Source organism: Papaver somniferum, chromosome 4 (genome assembly GCF_003573695.1).
Source record: "Papaver somniferum cultivar HN1 chromosome 4, ASM357369v1, whole genome shotgun sequence".
In the NCBI taxonomy this organism is placed as follows: Eukaryota; Viridiplantae; Streptophyta; class Magnoliopsida; order Ranunculales; family Papaveraceae; genus Papaver; species Papaver somniferum.
The window spans coordinates 56426756-56429842 of NC_039361.1; the positions used below are offsets into that span (position 1 = coordinate 56426756).

A 3087-nucleotide genomic window follows, 5' to 3' on the forward strand; every position below is an offset into this window, starting at 1 on the left:
ACAACGGCTAAGATACAAAAACCAAGGTGATATTATGTTGACTAGATAAATACACTTAAGTTACTACCCTTTCTGCTTTCCAATCATTAATTCGAATCTTATGAAATTTCTATAAATCGAACGGTCTATATTCAGATCCGTTGTAGATATTTTTAGAATCTTTAATGTAAAAAAAGCCAACGTAAAAATTGTTTGTTTTTGCTGTAAAAATCGTTACCTTCTATATATACTAACCCTACTCACTAACGTTTCCTCTTTCTTCTCGCCCGACTCTCATTTCCTATCTTTTCCTTGTTTTTCTCCTCCAGAAAATTTTGTATTCTATTTTTATAGTCGTTTTTCATTTCCTTTTTCTGTTTTTTCTGAAATTCCTCCATTGGAGGACTGTAGAGAGCTTAGCTAAGGTAACCAATTTCTCTGTATTTCTTTCATTTCTGTCTCCGTTGACATTCCAGATCCTTAGAGATTTGAAATTAAGTCTGTTTAATCTTCAAATTTCGTATAGATCAGCTGAAGTGAATTTTTTTTCCGTGAGGTTGAAGCTGGATCTGTTCAGATCCGAGTTTAATTTTCTTCGATCTGTTACTGATTTTTGATTTGTTAAAACAGGCGTTCTTCTGTAAATTTCAAGGAATTAATTTAGTATTTTGATCAAGAGAATCAATCAATCAAAGATGAAACATTTCGTATTTCAGCAGAACGCCTTTGCAGCAAGCTGTGAAGAATGGAGAAGCTCTGTTTCATCAGATCGAAAAGATCCTCTCGTTTGTCCTAAACCTAGAAGACTTGGTGTTGGAATCCACCAGCATCATAATAATCATCCAATTAATGACTCTATCAGACCTTTTAGATACCATTTTAGGTATTAATTTCACATCTTTTTATCCTTAATTTCAAAAAAAATCTTTATTCTTTTACCTCTCTTTATACTAATCTTTAACTTAATCTAATTTTACAGTCACCAAGCTGAGTTATCCGACTCAAAAGCTGGAATGGAGCTCATGGATATCATTATCACCAAAGTAATTACCTCGTTCTGAATTTAAGTAATTTAGCTTTTTTTTTTGTTTTTTTTTTTTTGCTATGTTTTCTAATTACTCTGTTTTTTTTATAAATTTTTACAGGGTGGGCAAGTTTCATCATCTCCACCATATTTTTGCGGGTCACCACCAAGTAGAGCTGAAAATCCTTTGATCCAGGATGCTCGATTTCGAAACGAGAAATTACTATCACCAGTTTCACCACTTTCGATCCCTGTTATTAATTCGGGATCTTCCTCATCTTCTTCATCAACTCCCACTACCACATCCTCATCAATCAAGAGTAATGGTGGAAGCTGTGTCCGAGCAAAGTTCGGACACAAACCAGCTATGGTGAGAATTGAAGGTTTTGAGTGCAGAGACAGGCGAAATTGCGGAATCTCTGCTGTAGCTTAGAAAAATTAGAAACAAAAAAGTTTAAAAATACTTAGAGAAGGATTCCAAACAACATCAACACAACCCACTTGTTACAGAGCAGTGAGTGAGAGAGAGAGATCGAGAGGAGGTTTTTTTTTTGTATTAGTCCATGAATTACCATGTTGTATATAGTGTTTGTTTTTTTTTCATAGTGGTTTGAGAAATTGAGATCATCTTTGTTACAAAAATCTCTTTCTCATTCTCTCTTCCTCTCAGTATGATGAGAATTTCTGTATGTATAGATCGAAGAAAGTTGTTCTTATGTGTAAATGTAATTATCATTAAGATCAAGAAGAAGAAGCTGTTAAATTTTATGATGAAAATAAAAGTAGTTAAAAAGGAAGAAAGGAAGGAAGCCAAGAAGAGTAGCTTCTTTTCTTTTCTCCTTGATTAGGTTTAGAGTTTTTGAGTTAGTGAGAAAGATTCAAAGAGAGTTTGGTAATCGGTGATGTATCTGTTTTGAAGTTATCTTTGTAAATAAAATTAGTTGTTAATGAGTCATTTTCATTTCTTCAATCTATTTTTATTAATCAGATTGCCATAATATGCTTAATTTGATTCTGCTTTTGGCTTTTTAATTTTGAACACGCTTGAAAAGTCAGTGGTTAGCCAGTTCAAGTATAGTTGGTTATTTAAATGTCTAAATGTCGGATCTCACATGATTAAGTAAATATTTTTGATGCTGGTTTGACTCTGATGTAAGCTGTGGGACCCGTTTTGATCTCGTAACAACTTGAGGTGGGACCCAGTAACAAACTACCTGACCTCGTTTTTTTACTTAGTTTTTAATCATCAGGACAAGAAACAACTTTGCTTATGCTGCTGCTGCTCCTGCTCCGCAGCCTACCTATTGCGAATGAGTTTTGCCGAACCGCTAGTTACTACATTGATGAAGGGCGTTTACATGTCGGTTTCAAATAAAGAAGCTCGGTTTTTAAGACTGTCCAATGGAAAACGTCTCCCCATGTGAATTAGATATCTTTGCAAGTTTGGTTACACGCAGATGGTGATTTTTACATGGTCGGTGACGTGAGGGTTATACGGAAATTCTTCCTGATGAAAATCGAGTTTTTCGGTTGTCCTAGTTAGCTCTACCTAGATGTTGTTTGTATAACGCATGCGATCCTTTAAATTATGGATTTTGTGGGAGAAAATTGTGGTGCATGCACGTCCCTTTTGTGTGAGCTGCATCAAATGATTATATTCCCTGACGAATCTAGTTTTTCATGTTTTTTCCGCTTGTATTCATTTTTGTGTTTGATTTTTTTTCTTTTATAGAAAAAGCTTAGACCTAGAAACGCACTTGAGACCAGAACATAGAGTTTGTGTTGGTATTGGTAGCAGAAGTGCCACTTAACCTGCCAGCATTGTTTTTATAAAATAAAGTTAAAGTGAAAGCATCCATATTTTGTTGTCTATGGATGATGTTAAGATTCAATAAAACAAAAGATATTGGGTGAATACCCATATTTCGACTACTTTTTTCTTCTTCATCTTGACCGTTTCTTCCTTCGTGGTAGCTACTGTGAAATCTTCCTGTAACCGTTTCATGATAGAGTAATTTGAAACGAACTAGAACTTCTGTTGCCTCGGCAGATATGGTAACGTTTGTGTGCTGCAATTCTTTGGC

The 3087-nt window shown here is 34.7% G+C and overlaps 1 protein-coding gene across 1 annotated transcript; it reads left to right on the forward strand.

Moving 5' to 3' along the window:
- The first annotated feature begins 245 nt into the window (after positions 1-245).
- On the forward strand, positions 246-1970 carry LOC113275591. Its single transcript, XM_026525130.1, has 4 exons — positions 246-404; positions 610-862; positions 959-1022; positions 1125-1970. The coding sequence occupies exons 2-4, from the start codon at positions 675-677 to the stop codon at positions 1434-1436; spliced, it is 564 nt and encodes a 187-aa protein (XP_026380915.1). The 5' UTR covers positions 246-404; positions 610-674; the 3' UTR covers positions 1437-1970.
- The last annotated feature ends 1117 nt before the right edge of the window (positions 1971-3087 follow it).

What these genes read in the sequence shown, in the direction of transcription:
- LOC113275591 (XM_026525130.1), top strand. Translation starts at nt 675, where the DNA reads ATGAAACATTTCGTATTTCAGCAGAACGCCTTTGCAGCAAGCTGTGAA. An exon ending in CCTTTTAGATACCATTTTAG is followed by an intron (nt 863 to 958) that starts GTATTAATTTCA and finishes CTAATTTTACAG; the next exon opens with TCACCAAGCTGAGTTATCCG. An exon ending in TGGATATCATTATCACCAAA is followed by an intron (nt 1,023 to 1,124) that starts GTAATTACCTCG and finishes AAATTTTTACAG; the next exon opens with GGTGGGCAAGTTTCATCATC.